This window comes from Mauremys reevesii, linkage group 8, assembly GCF_016161935.1.
Source record: "Mauremys reevesii isolate NIE-2019 linkage group 8, ASM1616193v1, whole genome shotgun sequence".
NCBI lineage: Eukaryota > Metazoa > Chordata > Testudines > Geoemydidae > Mauremys > Mauremys reevesii.
Window position 1 is genome coordinate 23,703,428 of NC_052630.1, and position 25,778 is coordinate 23,729,205.

At 38.9% G+C, this 25,778-nt stretch overlaps 1 protein-coding gene across 9 annotated transcripts in view; it reads left to right on the forward strand.

Moving 5' to 3' along the window:
• The first annotated feature begins 3,417 nt into the window (after positions 1 to 3,417).
• Positions 3,418 to 25,778, forward strand: part of GABRA6 (gamma-aminobutyric acid type A receptor subunit alpha6) — a 35,444-nt gene continuing 13,083 nt past the window's right edge. For 3 of the 9 annotated variants that reach the window (XM_039483571.1, XM_039483572.1, XM_039483574.1), the window contains exons 1-8: positions 3,418 to 3,668; positions 3,884 to 4,002; positions 4,501 to 4,568; positions 5,989 to 6,209; positions 6,297 to 6,379; positions 7,576 to 7,719; positions 8,161 to 8,313; positions 12,633 to 12,892. In XM_039483571.1, the coding sequence (XP_039339505.1) occupies positions 3,631 to 3,668; positions 3,884 to 4,002; positions 4,501 to 4,568; positions 5,989 to 6,209; positions 6,297 to 6,379; positions 7,576 to 7,719; positions 8,161 to 8,313; positions 12,633 to 12,892 (1,086 nt within the window). In that variant the 5' untranslated portion in view covers positions 3,418 to 3,630. The other 6 variants (XM_039483573.1, XM_039483575.1, XM_039483578.1 and 3 more) reach the window with 6 other exon arrangements.

Below are 25,778 nucleotides of genomic sequence, written 5' to 3' on the forward strand. Positions count from 1 at the left end.
TCTCATCCAGCTCTGCTTGACCTAGGAAGCTTGCCATGACATAGGGTTTTGAGGAAGAGAAGGGGGGGAAGTTTTTCAATAGGAAAAAGGGAAAAAAATACCCCATGCTCTGTAAAGGACAATAGAAACAAAAGCACCAGAGCAGAGCGCTCTCACTAGCTAGCATACCAGTAGGGTGACCAGGTAGCAAGTATGAAAAATCGGAACAGGGGGTGGGAGGTAACAGGAGCCAGAAATTGGGACTGTCCCTATAAAATTGGGACATCTGGTCACCCTACATGCCAGTCAAAACCAGGAAATGCTCCTCCAGACAGCACTACTAATGTAGGGCCTTGTCTTGCAACTGCTACTCACATGAGCACAAATAAACTATTGAAGTCAATAGGATGGCGCACATGATTAAGGATAGTCCACGTGAGAAAGTGTTTCAAATTTGGGCTAAAATTACTGTGTAATTTGAATTTTCTCTCTGTCAAATACTGAGGTGTTTTTGACTATCTACTCTTTCTCTGTCCATAGCCTTTTCTGTGCCTTCACCTGTCGTTGCCTGAAATAGAGAGACATATGCATTATGCCTAGCAAAACTTATCTCATAAGGTTTTAATTAATTTACTTTGCTCATATGTTGCATCAACAACTTACAAATGTTTCTGACCAAATAAGTGATATAATAATTTTTCTATATCATGGACATACCTAAAATTGAATTTCCAAAAGTATGCACAAATGTAGAGTGTCTCAGTTTTGGGGAGACCTGATTTTCAAAAGTTCTGGGCATCTGCAGTCCCCACCAAATTCCATTAGTCAAGGGTGCTCAGCACTTCTGAAAAATCAGGCCCTAGGCATATGAAACTGAGGCACCCAAAATCAGGAAGACATTGGTCTAACTGTGTTAATGAATTAAATATACCAAGTAGTATATGTCACCATGATCTGTAATAGTGAAGGTCTCTTAAGGGGAACAAATGGAGTTTAGCTCCTCCAGAGGAATGGAGCGTTAATAGAGAAAACTGGTGATAGCTCCTGCCATATGGACAGAGCAGGATTGGTGAGAGAGGGAGGCCACTAGTGTCTTGTTCACCGCTCCACTGACAGCAGAGTCATAGTAAAAATGGCCTGACTACTGGTACTAGTCAGAGTTGGATCAAGAAGTGAGAATACTAGTCATGTCCAATTTATGGAGACAGCATTCTCCCCTTCATCTGACTCATGTCCTGACCCACCCTGAGTGTCCTTGTCCTTCCACTTTGTACACTAAAAGCCTTGTTTTGAACTGGACTGAAGAGTATTCAACATTGCAATACTTGATTTGATTAATAAGAAAACATGTGCTCTACTTAAGCAATAATAACAAGGTGCAGGCATTTCTGGGGATTAATGCATGACTGGGAGGAGCCAATGGCACTACAGCACTGAACCATTAATCCCCAGGAAGTGCCTTGCCTTGAAGTAGCTGTTATTATAAACTACAAAAGAAAGCCAAAATTGGGTTTATGTATTTTTTATGTGAGATGTAGTTTCAGTTGATATGTACAAGAGGTTTCTGGAGAATGAATGCCCTGTGCTTTAGCCATCATCTCAAGGTTCGAGTCATTTTATGATTTCCGTTTGAACACTCAGGGAGTGAGCAATCTGAGAAGGTGCTCTTGCTTTTATTTTGAGGCAACTGCTTTCTTTCCTTACGCAGCAGGTGAAAAGATACCATTCCAAGCAGTGGTCCTGAGGTAAGTCAGGGAGTATAAGTAGCTGTGAAGTGAATATAACAAAGTCTCACAGCAGAGCCACAAAAAATTGTTAACATGCAGAATATCGGGGGTGGGAGGGACTAAGGTCATCTAGTCCACCCCCTGCTCACAGCAGGACCAATCCCAAAACAGATTTTTGCCCCACATCCCTAAAGGGCCCCCTCAAGCATTGAACTCACAACCCTAGGTTTAGCAGGCCAATGCTCAAACCACTGAGCTATCTCTCCCTGTAAGATAGAGGTGTTTAGGTATTTAATACTAATGGAAGCATGTTTGCTAAAAATGGGTATTAGTGGCGTTTAAAGGCTAAATGCAGTTTTAATGTTCTGACTAGAGTGGATGCACATAAAAGCTGTAGAGAACATGCCAGCGAAATCAAGTGTATTAGAGAAATAGGGAGACTTTTAAAGTGGTGGGCCTGGAATCCTGGCTAGTGATCCCGAGAGGGAATAAAACCCCCATGGCATGGCAGCTTTGATTTTCTGATTTCTCTATTCCATACAGTGAATCCTTTTAATACTTAATGTACTTACTGTGATGTTTATAGGCTAGATAGTCCCATTCTCACATAATGTCACACAAAAATGTCTCTGAATGACAATAGATCATTCATTTTGTTAGCAATTATATAGTTTAGAGCATTTTTACCCTTTTTTGTTGGACCCAAATCTTAAAGTGGGTGGGGAAACACCTAATAAACAAACCAACTGTTGGACTACATAGAATTAAAGAAAGATCTCTACTGTGACATGAACATTCTCCTCCATCAGCCTCATTGGGTCTATCAATGGGAACTTAAATATATTTGCTTACAGCCTCAGTGAAGGAAATGTATTTTAAGCAACAAAACGTTACAAAGAATTAGTCTGCTTTGATCCAATGACTTGTTTCCCCCGCCTATTACTATTAGGAGACAAGACATCTAGTTGTTTTATTTATAACAGAGCTAAATGCATGCATGCCAGCTATATCATTTAGTGGCTTTAGAAGAAGTAATAATATCAGTGAAAGATAGGCCTGATCTTACCTTCCTTTAGATCTGGCTATATTAACACAATTGTTGAAGAATGTGATCCTTAATGATCCAATCAGTAATACCTATCATTACAACATTAGCAATGATACATAAACCCTAGTATTTAAAATGGGATAGCACCAATCCGGGCAGAAGTAGCATGTTTCATAATGCTCTGGTTTAAAATCCGAATATAAATAGTTCCATGCAACTCCCCAATAAAGATCAGTATTAAAAAAGAAAACCAGCTTTGAAGGGTGAACATATACACGTTAATGGGGGATTCAAGAAACCCTATGATAGGTTGAAAGGCCTTGTCACAGTTAAATCTGTTGGGAAAGGTCAGAAAACAGCCTACTAGAAAATCGTATATTTTTTTTAAAGTTCTAATAATGCAGAAGCTGCATAATAATCTCTCTGTGAACCACAAAAATAATAAAAGCTGAGGCCATTTCTAACATAATCTCTATCAGCAAGATGCCAGCGCTTTTCCAGATTTCCTAACGGGTCCCTGCTAATTCCATGCCAAAACTAGCAGTGGATTTCTTCCTTTTAATCTCCCCTAATGCCTTATTCGATTATTGTCACTGCTCTCCGACCGTGCACCGTCCCTTCAAACTCTAATTCCCCAACTGAAACAGTCAGACGAGGCTGAACCGCGGCGTGGAAATCAAACCGCGCGCATACACACGCACAAGAGGGTGCAGAACCAGAAGAGGGAGAAAACAAACAACTCCACCCGCACAACTGCACTTTTAGATTCTAAAGCCCCGGGCATTCCCAGGGGAGAGAGGAAAAGATGGGCTATGGAACTTGCTCCAGTTGACTAGGCAGAAGGCTCTCCGGGAGTCCTGACCGCAGTGCTGAAGCATGGCTTGGTTGTTCTCTTGGATGTGCATCACTATCTGGTGAGTAAGCTCTTAAACAATACTAAAGACAATCAAAGACTAAGCAACCCAAGTGCCCTGCCCGGAGTCGAGTCAATGGGGGAAAGGGGATGGGTGGCGGGGTGTATCTTTCCTGGTGTGTTTCCCTGACCCCGGCTAAAGAAAAGCAACTGTTGACTTTGCACGGAAGGGGAAGGACTGGCTGGATGATGGCATTGTTGATGTGTTAATTGCAGTGTAGACAAGGCGCTGGGGAGCCAGACCGATGAAGGGAAACTGTACTCTGAAAACATCACCCGAATTCTGGATAAGTTGTTGGATGGATATGACAACAGGCTCCGACCTGGATTTGGAGGTAGAGGAAACCCAGTATCTTTAGCGCTCCCCTCCCCTTGTGTCCAAAATCGATCTTAGAGAGGAAACAGCTGCATGCCCTGGATTCCTACCCCCTTCTCCCAGGGAAAGTCACACCAGTGGAAGGTGTCCTCCCCCCACCCCCTTCAATATAGACGTGTCTCTTCCAAACAGAGACGTGGCGGTTTGCAGAAAGTTTGCATCTGAATTACCCCTTCAGAATGGAGTGGTTTACAGGAGAAACAATTGCTGTTGATTTACACAATCTAGAAGCAGGAGGTCAAAGTGAACGTTGTTCCCTGCGTACACCCCGTTTGTTTTGCAATGCACTAGGGAACAAGTTCCTCCACAGCAGTGTTGCTGTGCCCCGGGGCCACGCTCATGCCCCAGACAAGTTGCTGTGTAGGTAGGAGGATTGCTGAGGGAAATCCTGTCGCTCGCACACATCTCTTTGCTTGTGACCCTGGCAGTGCTCAGAGCTTGTTTGAATGTCCGCTAGGTGCTGTTACAGAAGTCAAAACGGATATCTATGTGACCAGCTTCGGGCCCGTGTCAGACGTGGAGATGGTAAGACTCGTTATAAATTACATACACCAGGGGCTCGGTAACACTTCCCTTTTTTTTGACATTCTCGCCGCACAAACCGTGGGATCTTTCCAGCATGGGAGCTTCGCTTGTCCCTGGCCCTGGTCTTGTTTTCCAGGATTCATTACGGTGGCATCTGAGTGGACTGTCATTAGAGCAGATTACGAGGGTTTAATCTTCTTGACAATCCCTGTCTCTGAGGGACCAAGCAGAGAGCATTTACAGAGAGCGAGTTCCACAATGGTGTCAACCTAACGGGCCAGGCAATTTCGGCAGCATTTGCAAGGAACATTTGAAAGGAATGGGATGCAAATAAGTTTGTTTCCCAAGCTAAGGCAACGAGAGCGACTGTTGTTTTGCTGAGTGTTGAATGAAAGGAAGGCTTGGTTAAAGATGCATAAGCACCATTAAGAAGGTTTTAGGCATGTGTGCTACAATGCAGAGCTTTATAGCAGGGCTGCATATTAGGAAACAGACCAATAGTAAAATAAAGACATGAGTAATTCGGGAATACTGATGAGCTCCACCCTTTCCTTTTCTCAGTAAAGCAGTCGAAGCTATAAGGTGTGGTACCCGAATACAGGTAGCTGCAGACGCCTATAAAAGTTATTCGTTTACAAGAACGTACATTGAAACCAATAGCAAGAGTTTAACCCATCGAAAAGAAACTATTTCCCATGCTCCCCAAATAACCATGAAGCATATTTGCATTCTAGAAATGGTGTTCGCTCTCCAGCTATGAGTCACAGTGGCTGTGTATTCTCTAACTTGGGCGGTTACTGTTAGGTGTCTATATTTGGGCTTCTGAGTAACTTGTTTAGGTGCTTAAATATGGATTGAGGAGACTAACTTTAGATGCTCCTTGAAAAGTTTGACATGAACATTAGAAAAAGTTTTTGTAAGCATAATTTGCAATAGCACTATGAAGTAACTTGACATGCTGTGTAATCACACTATAATGAATATGTATAAGATTTTTGTAGCAAATATGCAAAATAATTTGCATAAGAGATATTGAGGGTGTCTTTTTTTGTTCACTGTCACTAAGTACTGAGAGTTTCTTTTAGCAGTCATAACGCATATAAAACTAGACATTTGTATCTCCTTACAACAGCAGTCATTTGAATTAAATTGTGTTTTGTGAGAGCAAAATGAACTTTCTTTGTATTCATATCAAATTATCTGTTCAATGATTAATTCGCAGCTCTTTATTAAAATAGTAAGAAAATAGGATATTTTTCTCATAGACTGACTTTTTTTAGCAACTACTTAATGATAATAGGATTAAAGCGATTAAGCAGTGGTGAATGAAATGTGGTTACCACCTGTGTTATGTCCTCCACTGAGTTATATTAGGTCAGTACTTTTGGCCATGACCTATGATTGATTTGTTTTCCTGTAGGAATACACAATGGATGTTTTCTTTCGGCAGACTTGGACTGATGAGAGGTTGAAGTTTAGTGGGCCAACTCAAATTCTTAGATTGAACAATTTAATGGTCAGTAAGATCTGGACACCAGACACCTTTTTTAGAAATGGAAAAAAGTCAATTGCTCATAATATGACAACTCCTAACAAACTTTTCAGAATTATGCAGAATGGAACTATTCTCTATACGATGAGGTAAGATTCTGCTGTGCTGTTTCCTGTTGAACTTGTTTTCAACTGTTAATGAAGGAACTGAGTACAATTTATTTTAATGTATTTTAGACTGACCATTAATGCTGATTGTCCCATGCGGCTGGTAAACTTCCCTATGGATGGGCATGCTTGTCCATTGAAGTTTGGGAGCTGTAAGTTTTTTGTAAAAGTTTCAGATTTTTTAATATATTTATTCATATTTGAACAACAGGATGTAGGGCCTGTTAGTGACTTTAAGAACTTGAAAATGGGGTCCTTAATAGGAGTTAATTAACTATAGTACCATATCCCACATCAGAATCTGCTCATGCATACCACTAGTACCAGGACTTTGCATAGTCAGCGGAATCCAGGGTAGTGGATCTCATTGCAAGCTCATGGCTATAAACTGTATTGTGTTTTTTGTTATTCTGACACAGCCAAGTGTATACTGGTACCTTTTAAACAAATCTGTTGTTTTAGCAGTGAAGAAAGGTTATCATTATATGCTCTCACTTATTAAAGAAACTGGTATATTTTGAATGAAGAACTATGCTGAAATTACCACTTGCAATCAACAGACTTTCTGCCCTCAGCTGGAGGGAACCACCCCTCTACTGTGGACAATATCAGAGTGAGTGGAATACCTCTCAGGGCCCTGACAGTCTCAGAGACCCACATGTGTGGCAGATACACCACATCAAGAGGAGGCTTACGTAGAGAGAGGGGGACCCATCATCACAGGGAGCCATAGTAATAGCTTATGTTTCTTAATAAGCCCCTTTAATGGTAGGTAGATGGGTGGTGGTTGTAGTCTATGTAGCACAGGAGGAAAATAAATACAAAGGCCATGGGGACAGGATCACCTTTTATTTATGGAGGGAAACAAGACAAATATTAAGGGAGCACAATGCATTATGAATTGATAGGGAATTTTAAAATTAGAATAAAAAAGAACCTGAATGTAATTCAAAACCCTCAAGCTGAGGCATGTTATTAGTCTATGTTATGGGTTCTCAACCTGGACATGAGCACGGTCTGCCCTTCCTATGTGGCTAAATGGGAGAAAAGGGTCCTGAGAAGATGCTAGCTACATGGGAGCCAGGGCGAAGAGGAAGGTTGAGAAGGAGAAGCTATTATTACTATTACCCTCATCATTCCTGTCCCCCCCTCCTGTTTGTTATGCTCAGGAGTTGAATCTTAATTAGAATTGAATTTTAATTAGATTAGAAAGAGTTTGTAATGGTAGGGACCAAGTCTCCTTGTTTGTACAACTCCTACCATAGTGGGACCATAGTATTTATTTTGGCCATTGAAAACTACTGTAATATAATTAATACTATTGATTCTTTCCTCCATGATACCCCAGATGCCTATCCAAAAAGTGAAATCATTTACACATGGAAAAAGGGACCTCTGTATTCAGTAGAAGTACCACAAGAATCTTCCAGTCTCCTCCAGTATGATCTTATAGGACAAACAGTGTCTAGTGAAACAATTAAATCTAACACAGGTAAGACATAGCCTCATGTAGAATTGACACATTATAAAACACTCCTTGGAAACCAACTAAATTGCTTTCCTTTTTTATCTAACTGTTTACTCTTCCCCTAACTAAAATTGCTGAAAAGGTTTTGTTTGTTTCCTGCAAAAGATTGATTTTCAACATATTGCTCATAGGTGGGCAAAGTTTAATGTAACTTTCAGGAACACTGCTTTTTCAGTAGCAGAACAACATATCAAAGTAATAACTGATTCACCTTTTCTCTTTATCTCAGTTGATTCACTTTAGCTTCTATTGATCAGCTAAACTTTATCATATAGTAGAAGGCCCATTATTCGCCACTGCTTTCCTCAAAACACAGCATATTAATTTAAGACATTCCAACGTTTACTCCAGTAATGTTCATTCATATATTGCCAAAATAATGCTGACATACTTGTCTCCTAACAGGTGAATACGTAATAATGACAGTTTATTTCCACTTGCAAAGGAAGATGGGCTACTTCATGATACAGATTTATACTCCCTGCATTATGACAGTCATTCTTTCTCAGGTGTCTTTCTGGATTAATAAGGAGTCTGTTCCAGCTAGAACAGTTTTTGGTATGCTGTGTTAAAGTCTCTGCAACAGCATGTCATCATTCCATTTATTCATCACCTTTCATTGCTTGTTTGTTGCAGGTGAATATTCACTTCAGCTGCTCTATTTTCATCTGCAAAGGAAAATAGGCTACTATCTCATTCAGACATATATTCCATGCACCATGACTGTAGTCCTGTCTCAGGTTGTGTTTTGGATCAACAAAGAATCTGTTCCAGCAAGAACTGTGGCTGGTATTAATGTTTTTACCATGAAATTCATTTGTTGTATTGAATCCACTGTATTGAACAGCTACTGTAGTGTGATTGGAATTGGTTTTTAAGTAGAGGAAGAAAAAGCTAATGGATCCCAGGGAACAAAAATAAATAATTGTCTTGAAACCAAATAAATAACGTTAAAAAAATCCTACTAGGAACAGAATTCTGTTCTCAGAAAATTTACATGGTCAATTTTGACCATTTCTGTTGTGTGGTATCCATAGACGTTCCGGGCATATGTGCATGGAGAGTTTAGATCCACTGTTCACATTTGAGAACAGAGATTTTCTCTTGATTTGTATTCTGTTAAAATCAATACTTAGATTCAAAGAAAGGTTTACCAATCAAACAAATGAAAATTAAGCATATAGTGTTAAATTGGAGAAGTCTATGAAAAGTTATGTTAAAAGAGTAACAAAATGCAAACTAAACCCCTATCACAAGCTCTCTTATCTGCCTGTCTCTCATGACATTGGGATGCCTTCTCTCCAATGGCTTGGGTTAAAGGATGGACTATCCATTTTATATTTTGGATCCTCCTCTCTGATATATATATTTGGCTTTTGTAAGTTAGACTCTTCTTCTGTTTACTTCATTCTTAATTTTGGACCTGTACTGTGCCCATCAACTTCAAAGACAGAACTTCCACCAACCAAATGGTTCAGAAGGACTGGAGTATAATTAGAGCTGGACAAAAAATTCTCATAAAATATTTACAGTGAAAAATGGAGAAAAATTTTAAATTTTAATGCATTTTTCCCAATATTATTATTCAACCAGCTCTAGTTATATTATTGTAAATTCCTTGGAGCCCAGTCCTGTAGTCTTTGTACAGCCCAAACTCCTGTATTTGCCTTTTATACCAAGACTGCAGGATCTAGGATCATATTTTCAAAAATGTTGGTTGCCCAACTTCAGGGGAGAGGAGGATTGGCTTTTATGGGTCTCACTTAACTGCAATGGAACTATTAATATACGTTCAGCTACTCATGTGCATATTAGAGCCACTGGACACCTTGGGCCCAATTTTTAGAAGTGCCAAGCGCACACAACTTTCATTGACTTGAAATAGAGTTGTGTGTGCTTCTTCATTCTTACAATCCCAACTGCAGTTGGGCACCCTAAAAAACAAAAATGTGGAACCTAAAGTTAGAGACCACTTTTGAAAATTTGGAAATTAATGTTTATTATCTTAAGTATTCAGACAGAACTATAAAGAATAATCAGATACTGGGATGAGTTGATATAATAGATTTTAAAGGGTGCTTTATTGCTATTGAAGTGCAGTGTGTATAGAACAAATGTGGGTTGACAATCAGACATCATAATATAACACTCCCAGTACTGTGTAGTTCATGGAAGAGTTACAGATGATCGGAAGCATATCATGGCATATTTGGTGAAATGTATACTATTCACCTGACAGGCTGAATGGGTGATTTGGAATTGCTCAGTCTATTGGGTAAATAGGTCTTCAGACTGATTTTTTAAAAATATTTACAGACATCTGAAATGAGAGTCTTATGAGCCATTTCAGACTGAAGAGTAAATACAGAATTAGGAACAGAGGAATATTCTTAGAAAAAACAGTAAATGCAAGTGCCATTGCCAGTTTTGCTGAAAAATTAGTAATAGCAAGCCTGACACTTTGTACAAAAAATATACCAACTCCATCAGTCCTAACTCAGGACTATACTGAAAGTTTCTGTAGGGTAAGGACTGATGGATTTATCCCCATTACAGCCTGAACCTGCAGTCTTTATTCAGAGAAAACTCCCTTGACTCCAGAGAGATGATTGCAGGCTCAGTTCCTTACTACATAGAGCAAATTATCAGGCCCAGTGACAAATCAGAGGTTTAAAATGGAAGACCTGATATCCCATTATGTATAACATTGGACAACACTGATGTTATTTATCTAAGTGAATTTGGCTCGAAAAGTCATCTGAATTTCCCCAAATTAAAGGTTTAAAGAGGGGGAAAGGAGAAATTAATGATGGGAGATTAAAGCTAGTTTGCGAAAACCAATTCCAATATTATATAAAAGGGGCAACATTGTAAGCAGATTGAATCCCTCAAAAAGGGGTGCAAGATTACAGTCTACAAAAATAAGGAATGCTATGATCCCAAGATGAAGGGGAAGCAGGGGTCATAAAGATCTGCTTGCTAGAAACTTCTGAAAGAAACAGTGTGGTAGGCAGAACCATCTCAGGTACAGTAATACTCCTTTGTACTGCTATGTACTCAAAAAGGACAGTGGATTCCCAATATGCTTTTCCCTATATATGTATTACTCCTGGCCTGGAGTGGAATAAAGAACATGGGTATTTCTAAGTATGCCTCATTAAGACTCATATGCAAGTTATCCTTTAGCTCACACCCACTGTGTTCATGGTCTCACCACTTCATCCAGATTCCATGTCTGTCTCAGAGTCCTCACAAAGAGTCCCCTCTATATGAATATTTAGCTAATAGATTCAGGATGGAAAATCTTATGCACAGATAAATACGATCAGCTTTCTCTTGTTTTCGTATCACATTGGGAGCCAGAATTTGACCTTTGATCTATCATATTCATTAAAATCTCAGATGTGGAAAGATTCTTAAAGCAAAATTTTATAATGCAAGTAGTGAAATAAAATGAGTTTTACAGTGATGTTAACTGAACTCTCTTAAATCTTACTGAGAAATATTCAAAATCTACAGCCAAAGATAAACAAATATAAATCGTACAATTTTTTCAACTGTGTTTTAGCATTCTGTGAGATAAGGCAGATTTTGTCAGTCCAGAGCATTTCAAGAAAATCACCTTCTAAAATCATTCAGCCCTCACTGATAGGAATCTTCCAGATTCCTAATATCTAAATTCCAGTAGTGATAAGTATTTATACAGACACTGAATCCATCATTACATTACTAAATATTGCTAAATAGCACATGACCATGTTCTAATCTCAGCACATATAATCTTGAAAAGTTCACCCATGTGCATATGTGAGTCATGGACTTTTGACATTGAATTATACCTCAGACTTATTTATATTTCTGTTATAAAAATGTCTGCCAAATTTTGGAGACAGGAGATATTGGGTTTTTTTAAATCTTCTATTTACATTTTATTAAAAACATGTTAGATTATGACATTGGAACAGTGGCACTCATCTGCAGATAGTTGACAAGCTGCATCTTGAGAGAGAGTTGCAGAAAGAACCCTAAAATAATCAACTCACATAGTCCAGAGGCTGCAGTGAGGTGTTACATCAGTATGTGATGACACTGCATTCTCATTGTTCAGCATCATTCATAGCATATTGATGATCAATACAACATAACATAACATTTTCTACCTCCCACCCACCCTTTCCTGATCATTGGAGGAGAGAAGCAGTGTTCTTCAATCTATTTACTTCAGTATAAGCTATCCTCAGACCCACCTGCCACTGTAAAGAGTGAACATTGATCTTGGAAGCTATCCTGCCACTGGTCTTCATGCAGAACTCCCATGAGTTCTGTATGACATCTTATGTCCCTTCAGTGTAACCTCAAAGTGGGGTGGGCGGAGAAGGATGCTGAAATTACATGTTACTAAACTATAGTATTTTAACCTGGATTACTGCAATAGATAGTGCTCACTAACCCAGAGGTAAAATAGGTTTTTGAAAGCTGAGCTCTTCCTTTCTTATATGGGACTTGCCTTGTGTGGTCCTCATGTCATTCCTACAACTTCCTTCTCTAGAAAGTGGTGCTTCCAGGCATGCTGTTATGTCCATGTTTTAGCATCATTCTAGAAAGAACCCTTACTCACTGGCTGGGTATCTTAACTTTACATTTGTGTACCATTTTAAAATATGGCATACAGTCTAGGGTGGCTTCTTCACTATGGTTAGATATACAAATATGAACTATTTGAAGCACAAGGAGTACTTTGCAATCTGTTAATCATCTGATAGGGAGCATAGTATTGAAACAATAGGAAGTGTAATCTATACATTTATAACAATTTATAAGCAATATGGATATAAGCAAAATCCTAATACCTTAATTTTCATTCTGTTATTTTAAAGGGATTACTACAGTTCTAACAATGACCACTTTAAGCATCAGTGCGCGCCACTCTTTGCCCAAGGTGTCTTATGCTACTGCCATGGATTGGTTCATAGCTGTGTGCTTTGCCTTTGTCTTCTCTGCACTTATCGAGTTTGCAGCTGTCAACTACTTTACCAATCTTCAGACTCAGAGAGCAATGAGGAAGGCAGCCCGGGCAGCAGCACTAGCAGCAGCACTAGCAGCAGCAACTGTACCAGCAGAGGACGAGATTGTCTCGGTAATTGCTCATTTTTCTAATAATAAGCATCATATAGGATGAGACAGCCAAAGTAGTGAATGCAAAACAATTGAACAATGTTAAAGTGATCTTAGTCTGGAACAGATTACATAACTGAGTCACATCAATTCAAACGTCAAGGAAGTTATTGCTCTAACGTCAGAAGGTGAAAGCAGTTCAGCTGTAGTTGTTTGTATTAAGTGGAGATATTCTTCAGTCATTCTTATTTATATAAAGCAAAATAATTAAAGAAAAACAACATTAGAGCGTTACACACAAATACTTTCTTCAAGCAATGCTGTAAGTCCTGTGATTCAGGGAAATAATCACCAGTATGCAGACTACATCATAGTAAGATTGCAGAATTTGCAGGGCACTGTTCAAAAAAGAGTGAGAGCTGTGCATTGGCTAGATGGTTACTGGATCACTGTAATATACATACCATAAGTGGGTCAACTGGGGGAAGGGGAATTAGCTTTTACATAAACTTGGCATCTGTTACTTGCATAAAGAGCTGTGTTGGTGGAAGCTTTGAGAAAGACACAGAGATACAGTTTTAAAGGAAGAGGGGTAAATATTCAGCACATGCAAGAGACAGAAATACTTTCTCGTATCAAAAGCAAGATATGTTAAATCGTGGACAATTGGTTTTAAATATTTTCACTACCAAGTCTCCCTAACTAATGATACAGCCCCCATTATCATCAACATCAGTTTATTTATATGCACAACACTAATCCAAGCTAAGTTAACATCATCATCATCTCCGGTTACAGATAGGGAACTGAGGCACATAAAGATTAAGAGACTTGCCCAGGGTGACCCGGAAAGTGGGTAGCACAGCTGAACCCAGTTCTCTTGAATACCATTCCACTGCCTTAACCACAAAGCCATCCTGCTTCTCCATGTCAAATCTCAAATTCCCTAGCTAAAACATTTCTATTTAAATATGTTTTAGTACAACTTAAACTGTAATAGGTTAGGTGTATCTCAAACCATTTAAAAAGTAGTAGGGTACATTTACTAACAAAGGTGTAGTTGTACAGCCTGTTACTGTTGCTGTTCCCCATTGAAATAAAAAAACAACATTTCCTTGACATCAGTGGCAGAAGAATTGGGCTCATAAATCTCAGGGCTTGTCTAGAAAAACAGCGTGTAGCAAACTGGGGTGCAGGTCTACAATGCACCAGTATGCCGTCCCCCAGTGTGCTTTAATATACGTCTGTAAAGCAGAGTAGATTAAAGTGTTCTAGAGAACTTTTAATGCATGGTAGCAGGGTGTACACGGACAACTAGCATACTGTAGATTTATACCGCAGCTGTGTGTCTAGACAAGCCCGCAGTGCATTTTAATAAAGATTTGTTTTAGCATTGGGAAGAAATATGAGACTCCAGAAAAGACAGACAAAATAAAGAAAAGCAGATTATTCTCATAACATCTTTTGTCTTTCATAAAAATTTAAAGAAACTGTATCACACATTACAACTCAGAAAACTGGGCTTTTTTCCTGCCCAGATTGTGTAAAATGAGGTTAAATACCCCACCCCTCCCAAAAAAAACAAAACAAAAACTCAAGCAAGACTGACTTGAGCAAAGCTAGTAATGTGTGATAGAGTTTGCATAAGTTTGCAATAATGGATAATGAAAAAGTAGATTTTCTATTTTGATGAAACTTGTAAATAAATAAGCGTAAAGTAAATGTAGATGTGCATGTCGAATATTTACATTTTTATTATTCTAAGGAAACCTTAATAATAAGTTGCCTCATCAAAACTTACAACAAAAGCTGATAATATATTTGTTAATGTTCAGATAAAATAATTTTTTTCAAATGTCATGACATTTGAGAAAGGCTCAGTTGTTATGACTGAATTATTAGTATTTGACTGACGACATTACATACCCTATGGGCTGTATATTATAACAGCAAATTAATGCTACAAAGGTGAAATGCTACAGATCTAAAGACAAGGAGCACTTTAAAAGATTTTAAGTCCTCCCCCCGTTTTTTTTTTTTTTCAAATATAGCTTTTTCACAGGAAATCACTCAGGCAAATATCAAAATACTAAGTTAAATAGATCACCTGGCATGACATAGCAAAAGAAAATATTAACAAAAAGCACATCCCTATCTTAGAATAAGAACCCTAAACTGGAAAGACATTTCGGGTCTGAATCCCTGAATAATGCTCTTCATCATTTGTTCCATTTAAAGACCCAAATATATAGAATACTAAAGAACATATAATATGATCTATAGAGCATCCATTTATATATAAACAATGAAATTAATTCATAGAGGACAGAAGGAGGAGAAAAGAACAATGTGATAATGGTCCATAAAGTCCTGCGTTCTTGGAGAAGGGAAAATATAATTTTACACGATTTAGAGTCCAAACACAGTAGGCAGAGACATCAAATTATATCCAGTAAAACACTTACTTAAGTACAGCAGTCATTAAAATTCTGAGATCCCAGAAGAAAACAATTATATTAGAAGAGCCAACTCCTCTTCAAAGGTAGACAAATTTTTGCCTCATTTTTTTTTGAAGACACCAATACGTATAGTGGAACCTGAATAAGACAAGGTGGCTCAAGGAGGCCTGGCAAGAAAACTTGCCCGATGTAGTTCCTATTTGCTGTTCCCAGAAGTAGCAGTGAGGAGGCCCACCCACAGCACTGGTTGCCAAAGGCATCATGAGCCTGATCCTCACGGTGCTGAGTGCCCTCAGCTCCCACAGAACAGAGAGTTTAGCAGAACTCAAGAGTCTCTAGCGAAAAGAACATTACATTCATGTTGCAAACGTTCAATCAAATACCAAAATCCAATCAGCACTTTCATTATTCTCAGCCTCTTCATCAGTTCTCAAAGTCCTCATATTGGGTTTCAGAAATTTACAATACAGGGTTTTGGGTAGGATTCTGCTCTCTCTTGCAGTGAAGTTAGAATGGTGCAAAATCCCTATAAGGTACAGAACCATTGCCTTTCACAGAGGAACTCCCCTATTTTCAAGCTCTAGTGCAGATCACAGAGGAATTTCAGCTTCCCCAAAACAGGGCCCATATTCAGACAGTTTAACTTCACACTGAGCAATTACAGCAAGTGACTTTTTGCAGTTTGCCCTCCTCTGCATAGTCCGCTGTGGGGTGACTCTGCAACAGATGCTACAAAGCAAAGGAAGTGAGAGCCCGGCTGCTGAAGACATTGCTCCATATAGCTGCTTTCCCAGTCATGCCAGGGCTTGAGTCTAAAAAGCCTGGCAGCTCCCACAGCTACTGAAGGGATTTACATATTCTCCATACCACTGTAGCCCAATCTGAACACAGGCTAAAAGTCTGACCTTGAAGAAATCAATAAAGCAAACAAAGAAGTTTGAAATTCGCACTCTGTAAAGTTTCCCTCTCAAGGGTTTAAGCCTCAAACAACTGTAGAAGTAAGTACAATCAATACTTCCCTCTTTTTTTCACTGTTTTAGCAATAAAAGCCAGCAAGTGAGTAGTAAAATATCTAAGAAACACAATCTCCAAATATTTTCCTTAACAGAGCTATTTACAAATAATACATGGCATCTAAAACTAGGAAAGAAGCAAAAACCAACCAAGCAAACAATATAAGCCCTATACAAAAGTCTCCAAATTTAAAAAGGTTGCAGACAGCAGTGCATAGAACTTCTCCCCAAGCAGAATTTCAGAGTTGGTATCTTCAGAGAGGCAGCAGTCACTGTTTATACCTGTGGAATATTGTTCCACTTCCACCCTGCTGGTTTGGCATAAGGATGTACCCATCTCCTCAGGAATAGGAAAGGGAAAACCAAGGGAAACCACAAAAATCTAGAGTTCTTACGAATTACAAGAAGGAGATGTAGCAAGCAGTTGCAACGGTGACTTCTTTAGGACTGCAGCTGCTTGACTCTGTTAGATTTAAAGGGCTGACCCTCATAAAGGCATGCTGGGAAAAATTCTTGTAAAAAGGCAGCCCTGGTTCAAGGGGAGTTAATGGGAACTAGAATTTCATTAAGGAAGGTGTTTTGAGGAAAGGAGGTGTGTCTGTGTTTTGTATACTACTGCTATATCACTCTCCTATTTGTCTTGTCTCTTTTTCCTTCTCTTTCTAGAACACTGCTCCTTCTGTTTTTTATTCAGTTCTTATGCTTTGGTTTCTTACTCCTTATCTGATTCTAAATCATATCATTGCTTTCTTTTACAGTTCCTTTTCTCTCTGATTTCTGCAAGGTCTATTTCTTCCTGTTCTAGATCCTTGTATACTATTGTTGCAGGACTTTCTGTCTTTTCTAAGATGTCCTCTGTGTGTCTCAGAATTTTTTTTAACCAGGCCCTGTTCTATTTTCCCTCAACAATGTTTTAAAGAGGAAAATTTTTCTCTCCCCCCCCACCTTTCTAAGTAGCCACCAAGTTCTCTGCTTCACGTGTTTAAAAGAAATCCCTTAATTAAAAATCTTCACGTTCGCGTATGCCCTCAGATCTTGTCTCCTTTTCTGTTCAGTTCTAATATTTCTCCAGCAGAGTAAAAAAACCCAACCTTTCTTCCACTATAATGGTGGGTTTTGTTTTGTTTTGTTGGTGATTGCCAGGGGTTTAGGTTTATCAGTTGGGAGTTTCAGGAGAAATGTAGTGAGCAGTGTTTGTGTCAGAAGGAAGAGTGCTGTCTGCCTTCTGTCTTTATAGAACTTACTCCTTAGATAGTGAAAGCTGATGGAGAATGTTAAGGTTAGGCTAGTTACTGAAGAGTCCAGGAGCAGAAAATATAAAAGGGTTGTGTCTGTGTTAGACGGGGAATCATTCAGTGCTACCAATACAATTTCATTAGTGGTATTAATGGGGTGAGTTACAGTGTAAATAGGACACCAGCATTTTTGCCATCATGTTCTCCAAGCTGTCCCAACCAGTCTAAGTGATATGGTGGTGTGTATGCCCCTGTTTACACAAACACTTCCACTGGCGGTATAGTAACGATGAGATAAATGTTTGGGTGCAACTCATTGTAGCAGACAAGACCAGAGAGAGAAGATCTAGTATTGATGAAAATTCAAAGAGTCATTTAAAAGCTTTAGTTGCTTGAATAGTTTTAAACCCATCAAGTTAAAGTGGATTCAGAATATGTTCAATTTTGTCCAATTCCAAATCTAATTTTGTCTACTACAAAAATCATTCAAAATACAGTAGAAGTGTCCCTCTCACCCTTCGGGACAGTTAATTTTGTACAAATGCCTCTTTTATTCAAAATCTCTTGCTAATATGTTGTTACATAATCCTCCACCAAACCTCTGTAATCTAAAAATAGAGAAGGCACAAGGCGAAATTCTATTTTGTCATACTCAGTGGAGTTGCTACAAACTTCCATTAAGTCCTTGGACTCCATTGTTTTCAGTCAGATACAGTGGGCTGAATTCTGCTCTCAGTGAAGTGATACAAACCCAGAGTGACTTCACTGGTTGCCAAGGAGTCACTATGAATTTATCTCAGGTAGCTCAGAGCAGAATTTGGCTCATTGTATTTGTCAGCCGCAGGTGATCTCTGTGTGAAATACAAAACTATGGGCATTCCACTCCAAAATATGACAGCAACAAGCTGAGAATGCATCTGGACCCTGATGGAAGCCCATTTTTATTCTTACAGTAATTACATTTGTTCCAGCATATCAAAAACAACTCAGAATCTATAGCATAGGAAAGCAGTGCAGCTTTTAGATTTTATTCCATTTCAAATATGTGTTTTAAATATGAATCATATTGTTTCTTCCTCACAGCTCTCTTTATTCAGTAGGCCCAGATCCTGAAAGTGTTGCACGGGTCCCTAGGTGCCTAGAACCCTCTGGACTCTCACTGACTTCAGGAGGGAGCCAGGGTCCACCAGTACACTAGAGGACAGGGACCTAAGTCACTTAGTATGGGCGCCTGTTGTACAGTATCCAAGAGCTTTTGCAGCATGACAGTCAAAGAGCTTAACAGGGATTATTTCCTATACAGCTGGTCAGAATTTTTGATGACATTTTGATAAACAAATGAAATGTGAAAAAAAATCAACAAATAAAAAGCCTTTCCAATTAAATATTTTTGTGAAAGCTTTTTGCTGTTTGTTTTTTTCAAACAGCTCTTTTTCCTAAGCCACAAAGGGATATGGCTCCGACAGCAGAGGATTCTTATTCTGTCTTTAAGCAACATTCCTCAAGTGTAGAGGAGCCTGATGTTTTTCCAGTATAAAGGATTTAGTTCCCTGCGATTACATCAATCAGAATATGTTGGACATGTTTAATGAGTATCCTGATGTGGCTGAAAGGAGAGGGCAAGTAACTGATGATCATTTGGATCCACATGAGTTAAATGTTTTCTAGAGCTAGAGCTGAGCGATAGGGATGGGAGAGAGAAGAGAGAGTTGAAATCATACACAAATATATGTTAAATGTCTTGTATTTCACGATATGAGGGTTTTTCCCCACTAGCATTTAGACATTTTTGCACAGTATTGCAGTCTGATCTCAGTAATCACAGCAGCACATATTAAAATAGGACAAAACAAATGTGATTGCACAGTAAGATGAAGGAATATCACTTCTTTTTGCATAAAAGCTGCAAAGATTGCACAACGTAAGTGGAGAGACTGGCTTCTGCTCACAGTTCCACTTGGGCCACTCCAGAATAATTCCGTTTAAACTGCTGGGTTGGCACCAGTGTATCTAAGAGCAAAACTTGGTTTTAAACATTTAACATAAATAACATAAAATAAATATATTTTGTTAGAGGCTCTGCAGTGTCAGCCTGCATTTTGATTTGTCATATCATGGAACTGCATTGAGATAGCAAGATCATAAATCTTTAAAAGAGCTTTTATTTTTTTACCTGCTGAGATCACAGAATCATAGATTATTAGGGTTGGAAGGGACCTCAGGAGATCATCTAGTCCAACCCCCTGCTCAAAGCAGGACCAATCCCCAAATGGAGTTCTGTGTTTCTTCTGCAGATGTTAATAGCGTTAGTAACAGCTGTGGGCTCAGTTGTGCCAATTCCTTACCTGTTTTAAATGTTGGTGATGGAATCAACAGATGTTGGGCGCAATGTAGAACTTTGGAGAGAAGGTTACTAATCGAGGACCAGACAGTGAACCTCTTATATTTACTGGTAAGCAGTTACTCATAAGGTTGGTCTCGTTGACATTGGGACTACTCTTATGAATAAGTACTCACCATTGTGAGTAAAGGCTCAGTAATCTGGCCCAATTTGGAAGTAGATTTAATATTTTCAATGGTGTTTTGGTTTTAAATCTATATCTATGTCACTGGGATCTAAAGAAGTGTTCTTAGAGTCCTTTTGCCATTAGGTCAACAAAAATAAGAACGAAAGCTCTATCAATTATTAATTATTGTTATTATCTAAGTTTTGTAGTGTCTAGGGTCCAGATCCTCAAAAGTAGTCAAGCACCTAACACCCATAATGGAAGTTAGGCCCTTGAATAATCTTTGAGGATTTAAAGCCACTAGTTACTTATGTCATTTACATTGTGTAGCACTGGTAGGAATGTCACATATTCATAGGTATATTAATAAGAGGAAAGGGGGAAAAGCATAGGAGATATGTTTTTTTCTTGTTTAATGCTTGTCCAGGCATATTTGAGCTTTGGCACTAATTTCATTTTCATTCCAGAGTGATGACAGCAAAATTCTATATACTTAGCGTAGTAAATTACAAAGGAGATAAGAAATATCACATTTTTCTATCTGAAAGTTTAGAGTTTATTGCCATTATTTTCTTCTGACTTCACTGTACTGACAGGAGAAGTACATAATCTTAAGTGAGCAAAGGAGACAGCAATAAGAACAAGTACAGATTGTTTTAAAGTTTGTTGGTATCTAGGCACATACATAAGATGCTCATTTTAGTGCCATGCTACAAGCTGCACTGACAGCAAAATTACATATCCACAGTACAAAGGAAGGCAGATTTATAGATAATTTCAAAGTGATTTTTAATTAGAAATATGAAGAGAAAAGTATACACACAAAATTAACAATACACACACAACATCCCTATAAAAACAGAGAAGGCTAGAATACAGAATTACATACACTCCAAAGTGATATTTTCTCTATCTTTTCTAACTGGAGGTAAGGGCCTGATGCTGCAATTTGCTGAGAGCCTCCTGAGTTGTGCCAAGAAAACCCTGGAAAAGTCAATGAGAACAGAGGGTGATAAGTATCTGGATGGAATAGACTCCCAGCTGCTTTGTGGGCATCCAAAGGACATCCAGATTAGTTTAGTTGTATGACCTTAGTTAGTTCTAGACAGCACCTTACTACTCTATGCAGTACAGCACCTCCTGTTTAATTCTGAGTGATTGTGCAAAGGTCCACATGCATGGGTCAGACTGCAGGCATGGAGCAATTTTGTTCATTGTGCTGCAGCATCACAAATTTGCACTATCAGCAAAGAGGCCACGTAAAGGAGCCAGTTTCTTTTGCAATTTATCAAATCAACTAACAGTGTTTGAGATTTTGTGTTAGGTGCGCTGGACAAGTTTGCTTTATTATATCCCATAAAAGCAGGGATTAACATAGCTTGCTAGTTGTAATAGTTCATATATTTTCTTTCTGTGTAGTGTTTTGGCAAATTTCATCACTGTATCCTAATCTCTTTGTCAAAGAAAACACTCAAAAGGGAAAATCCAAGTAGAGAAAAGTAATGACTACAGCAACTATTCAGAGCTCAGCTGCCACAGAACCTGCAGGCTCCCATCCTCATGCATAAACTTTATCAATTTAATTTGAATGAAAGCCACAGGTTGTTGCATCCTCTTGCTGCTGTTCCATGGCCAGAGTCTCTGGGTGAGTCTTCATTGGTAGCTGAGAAAAAGTTGTATTATAAATTGGAGAATAATTTACAATGATAGTGTTGGTGAAGACAATCCATTGCAACACAAAAGACCAAGTCCTAGGCTTCCATCTGCCCCTTTTGCATGGCTTAAGTAGCAAACAGGGATCTTTGAATTGGTTTAAGCAGCTATTTGAGGTTTCCCTCCAGAGAGTTATACCAGCTCTACCTGATGTTCCTCAGTGTATGGGGCATGCCCAAGTAACTGGCCATTAATGGCTGGAGCAATAATGTATCCTGGCTGCTGGAATAGGCCATTGAGGTGTAACTTAAAGCAATTTGATGCTCCTTTTAATTGCTCCAGTTGCCATCCAGCCACTGGCTAGGTCCAGGGTTGGGAGCATAAAACTATCTTGTCTAGCTCAATGGGACCCAAGAATTGGGACTAATTAATATATTCCACCTTGAATCTGTGATCAAGGATTCTGTGACTGCAATGCTAAATGAAGATAAACAGGTGGGCCCTTGAACATAAGGGAGAAGTTAAAATAAAAGGAATCACCTGTATCTTGTGGTGGCAAAACCTCCCCAAATTTATCATCATCTGATGTGAAGAGAATATTCCTACATAGCATAGTAGGGACAGGGGTGCTGGAACAATTCATATAGTGGGGGTGCTGAGAGCCATTGAATCAAACTAAAAACCCTGTATATGATGGAAACCACTTCAAGCCAGGGGGATGCCGCAGCATCCCTGCCCCCTCCTCCAGTTCCAGCATCTATGGGTAGGGATGTTTATTTCTTAAAATTTGTGCTATACTAAATAAAGAACTGCCCACACCATGCTCTGGGAATACTTCCCTCTTAAAAATACGTCCCCCAATAAACAACCTCTGGCAAGTACCTGCAGATAACCCACCCTTGCAGCAACGTAAATATAACAAAAAGATTTAATAAACCCACTGACAAAATCACCACCTCAGCTCCCCTCAACCAACTCCCTATACAAAGGGCTTTGCTATCTGTGCATTAACAGTGGAACAATAGAAAGAATGTTAATGTACCTTCTGCCAAAGCATCATCAGCAACCCGTGGGCCTATTTTTCTTTTCACTAGGGATGTCTACACAGCCTGGAGGAGAGAGCTTCCCAGCCCGGGTTGACAGACTTGGTCTAGCAGGGCTTGGCTAGTGCTCTAGAAACAGTGCTTTGAAGTTGCAGCTTGGGCTGGAACTTGGGCTCTGAAGCCTAGGAATGGGGATGGCCTTCAGAGCCCAAGCTCCTGCCTGAGCAGCAACTTCAAAGCAGCATCTACACAATTATTTTTAGAACACTAGTGTGAGCCCAACTAGCCTACGTCTGTCTACCTGGGCTGTGTAGATATACCCATTTCGACCAGCTATACCATGGTACCTCCTCGACCCAGTGTACTGAATCCTGATTTACACCAATGTAATTCAAGGCAGAATTTGTCCCGATCTATATATGTCAGAATGCTGTTTATTGACAAGTGATAGGATGAAATAACAAACACTTTTTTTAAAAAAAATTCTGCTCATTTTCCTCCACTGTGGAGAGACCAAGCCCTCTTGTACAAAAGCTAAAGACAAACCACATTGTGTGTCTAGCAACATTCCAGTTTCGAAAGCAGGGCACAAAAACAGAATGGGATAGTGACTCTGAGTGGAAGTAATGGCTCAGGCTCAAACAGCTAGTCTGTTTAGAGAGAAGGATTATTATGATTAGTGCCAGTGCACATGGATAACCCTCTTTCTGTTTCTGTGACACATCTGTGGATGATCCCCCCTTCAAACCTGTCTGCTGCTTGCAGTGTAACTGGAAAATACAAAAATCAAACATCTGTGTTCCAGATAGACATAGCCTCACAGTATGTATGCCACTTATAATCCATCTGCAAAACATGTTACTCTTCAGTTACTTGACTAGTGTGGGCAGGGGACTTGGGATTCAGGAAAGAAACGTGTGCAGGGAGGGGTAGAAACGGAGAGAGAAAGAAAAAGCATTATCTGTTGTGCAAATAGAAGCTTATTTTTCTCCACTGCCTTCTGTTTATGTCTTCTTAGACCAAATTCTGCAAGTGATACACATATACAACTTCCATCAATTTCCATGGGAAATAAGCATGTGCATCCATGAGCAGAATCTGGCCTCTTGTGAGAAGTGTGTGGTTCTCTTTCATACTCTAGCAGTGATACCGAATACTAAGAAGATAATTCTTTTACATCCCTTTTGTTCACCAAACATAAGACATATTGTCAATACCAGGTTATCTGGTTATCCGTAAATGCATGATATTAACTATAGATTACCATAGAATAGAATAACAGTTTCAACACTGTGACATTGCACTCTATATGACTTTATAAAAATATGCTCATGTAACTGGCATATGCTTCATGCAAAAGGTCTCTTGTAAGATATCATTACAAAGCTTATAATCTACTGTGTGTGATCATCCTATTTGTATAAATGTACCACTCTTGTATCTGAAACTAGAAATATGAACTATAACTGAGGGCCTATTGTAATTATGCAAAGTGTAGGCCATTAATGGTGGTTTGGAATCTTGATGACTCACATTAACCAGGACAATTGACTGCAGATGGCTCTGTTTTACCTGTAAGTCTTCCTGTATAGGTGTGTGCTGGCAAGTGGGTAATGAAGTCTTACAGTGACATGTGATCATGTCACCTGAACTGGAATCCATCTTTAACCTGGTGCTTTTCCATTGAGAAGGGGGGGAAGAGGGAACCCAAAGGGACAAAGGATTCCCACCTTATGCAAAAGATATATAAATGGGTGGAACAGAACAAAGAGAAGGAAGCCATCATGAGAAATCCCCTAGCTACCACTTGAGCTGGAACAAGGGCTGTACCAGGGGAAAGGATCGTGCCCAGACTAGGAAGGCTGTTGCATCGCAAGCGTATATGAGCTCTTCAGTCAGTTTGATTGGCAGCAAAGGTTCTTTATTTCTCTCCAGCATACATCTTTATACTCTTGAAGCAGGCAAGCAAGCAGTTGCTAATTGGTTAACAAAATACACACAGCCGCAGGGTAATTATCATCCTAACACCTGTTTGACTTATCATCCTATTTACTGCCTACCAGCAGATAAAAACTAGCCTCGACCTTGAAGTCTAAACACTTCAGCTCTCACATACTTATCTGCCAAGTTCCTCAAAATAAAAAAAAGAAAAAAAAAGAAAAAAGGCATAAGCAAAACATTCCCAACTCATAACATCATAACACTACAATCTATCACAAGCCAAAATTAAAACTTTATAAAACCAACCTATATAACCATGCAATTCTTAACATAACCCCAACAACACCAAACAAAAACAAAGCACAACAAATAAATGGTGTAAATTCTACAGGATTCCCCCCTTCTCTATAGCACACCAACTTGTGGCAAACTTAAATCATCCCTCAGATGTCAGGCGATCAAACTGACACTGAGGTAGAAAAACACAACATAAACCACATAAAACGCAAAAGACAATTCTGGCCAGAAAAACAAACAAACAAACAAACACCACAAAACAAAACATAAGACACATAACATAAATTTAACTCCATAAACAAATGCATGGTATATCAAATACTAAGCAGCTAACATCCATATTCCTCAATTATCTAAAATACAAAAACAAATATACCCCTACTGGGCAATCAATCATTACTTAAAATACACAAATACCCTTATTAATTTCAGACAAAACAGGGGAATCACTTCATCAATTAAATCATTTACAGTAATACAATTGCATCTTGGCTTACTTCTAAATTCAAAGCTATTCACAGCTTAAGGGTTCTTACTATTAACTTCTACCTTTAACCCCCCCCCCCCAAAATCACCACTTATATACCCTTAGCCTAATACAATTACAATAACATAACACAATATACAATCTTCAACTAATGCAACAAAATTATTTATGACCAAACAATTACAAACTAATAACTTTACCTAAATTTATTTACAAACATTTCAAAAACACCAAAACTTTACTCTTTAGCAACTTTGCAAAATTCAACTGCTG